Genomic DNA, 1,960 nt, shown 5'->3' with positions numbered 1-1,960 from the left:
CCGATTTGAGCTCAAGTTGGATGAGTTACGCGTAGTAAATCGTAGGTATTATAAGGCTAGTAAATGACGAATTTCCCTTGTTTATTGATGTCACAGTCCTCCCTATTATCTACTCCTGATACATACGCATGGGTGTTCGTCGGTTTGTATTCTACACCAGGAAAGTGCTTTCGTTGAAATAAAATCTCATTTCATGCTTGACATCCCAACTCGTTTTGACGATCACCCCCCGAAGTCCCGAATATCGTGACCGTACGTCAAGCGGTTAAGATTTGTGCCCAACTGTTGACGGACGGACGCACGCACGCACGCTCATGCGATTCTACAGTACAACTACAAGCTCTAGTACTATAGCCCGCTTACATTGACTAGCGGCAGTCAATGTAAGCGGGCTATAGTACTAGAGCTATACAACTACAAGCTGCATCTGACTATGTCACTGTCAGATGAGCTAAAAATGCACTAACTCACAAGTTAACAGTTATCTTAACTGTCTGGCTCTCGATTGTTCAAAAGAATATGAACACAATTTTTACTCTAATACTAGATAGATTGTATATTCTTCTTAATTTCTATACCAGAACCTTGTAGTTGTAACTTTTCATTCGCAGCGTCCTGCAACTTGTTGCCACGTTTCACTGTTCTTGTGTCTTAGGAAAAACGACCCTTGATGAACCCTTGAGCGAATGCAGCAACACTGACAAGCAATTAAGAACTGTTTTTGTTTTTTTATTGCACTGACGGTGACGAGCTTGCAAGCTCACGTTGGTATATCTTTTTACCAATGTACCGTATTTAAATAAATAAATAAACAAACAATAACGGTTTGCTATTATTATTTTACAGACGAAGTTGGCACCAGTCAATAACGCACATCTTTAGGGGCGACACCGCGCGGCAACACTCGTAAATTTGCTAACTGTACTAGAGCTAGGCAAACCCATAGGGCAAACCTCTCATCATGATGTAATTTTGGAATAAAATTGGTAATAGGTAATTTTGGAATAGACAAGTATTGAAGTAAGTCTGTCTAGAGAGGAACATGGGAGTCCACGGACTATGGGAATTGATTCAGTCGACTGGTCGACCTGTCAGCCTTGCTTCACTTGAAGGCAAGATTCTTGGTGTTGGTATCCTTTCAGTGATCACGTTTAACTAGAGTAGGTATAACGCAGATGGGGTCGTTGTCGTATCAGGTACTACAGATATGTACCCGAGGTAGTTGTAGGTTGTTTAGTATTATGTTTATATTGTTATATGCGGTATGTTTAGGGTTAGGGTTAGGGTTGTAAGGTGTCTATACTGTCACCTACGAGTCGAAGCCATTCTACAGGAGACGTATACAGGCTTCGACCCAGGATTCACGGCAAGCCAGGCAAGGCCACGGCTGCCAGCGTATATAAGGACCGCCTGGGATTGACTAGGGGTGCTTCATTCTACCAGACGACCAGGAGAACCGACCGTGTAAGGATCAACCCTTACATTTTGGCGCAGTCGACAGGATTCGAACCTGTGCGGGGAGACCCCAACTGATTTCCAAAATGTAAGGGTTGATCCTAACACGGTCGGTTCTCCTGGTCGTCTGGTAGAATGAAGCACCCCGAGTCAATCCCAGGCGGTCCTTATATACGCTGGCAGCCGTGGCCTTGCCTGGCTTGCCGTGTATCCTGGGTCGAAGCCTGTATGTGAATCCTGTAGAATCCCGTAGAATGGCTTCGACTCGTAGGTGACAGTATAGACACCTTACAGGGTTAGGGTACACTTCTGTAGTACAAGTCTGGTACACTTTGTGTATACATATATATGTACCTTGGGTACATATGATCTGTATCTTGTATCTTGTATCTTGGGGTCCCTCTCTTGTATTTCACAATTAAGGCACTGATTCTCTCTTTGGAATGTGCGGGGAATTTATTCGTATTCTTCTTATTCCTTCTTCATATTTCTTATTCCTTCTTCA

The 1,960-nt window shown here is 43.4% G+C and overlaps 2 protein-coding genes across 5 annotated transcripts in view; one reads left to right on the top strand and one right to left on the bottom strand.

Moving 5' to 3' along the window:
- LOC106806964 (UDP-glucose 4-epimerase-like) overlaps positions 1-823 on the bottom strand; it is a 15,928-nt gene extending 15,105 nt beyond the window's left edge. For 2 of the 3 annotated variants that reach the window (XM_014809150.1, XM_014809152.1), the window contains exon 1: positions 585-823. The gene's annotated coding sequence lies outside the window, so the exon portion shown is untranslated. Of the gene's footprint in view, positions 1-578 lie in introns of all 3 variants that reach the window. The other variant, XM_014809151.1, reaches the window with a different exon arrangement.
- An 87-nt stretch (positions 824-910) lies between these two features.
- LOC106806962 (DNA repair protein complementing XP-G cells homolog) overlaps positions 911-1,960 on the top strand; it is a 14,092-nt gene continuing 13,042 nt past the window's right edge. For both annotated transcript variants that reach the window (XR_001393605.1, XM_014809148.1), the window contains exon 1: positions 911-1,130. Coding sequence is in view for 1 of the 2 variants with exons in the window: in XM_014809148.1 (XP_014664634.1) it covers positions 1,043-1,130 (88 nt within the window). In the remaining variant the exon portion in view is untranslated. The remainder of the gene's footprint in view (positions 1,131-1,960) is intronic.

The sequence above is a fragment of the Priapulus caudatus genome, unplaced genomic scaffold (assembly GCF_000485595.1).
Source record: "Priapulus caudatus unplaced genomic scaffold, Priapulus_caudatus-5.0.1 Scaffold187, whole genome shotgun sequence".
In the NCBI taxonomy this organism is placed as follows: Eukaryota; Metazoa; Priapulida; class Priapulimorpha; order Priapulimorphida; family Priapulidae; genus Priapulus; species Priapulus caudatus.
The sequence above is the reverse complement of the archived record's forward strand: the minus strand, read 5'-3'. Positions and strand labels throughout refer to the sequence as shown.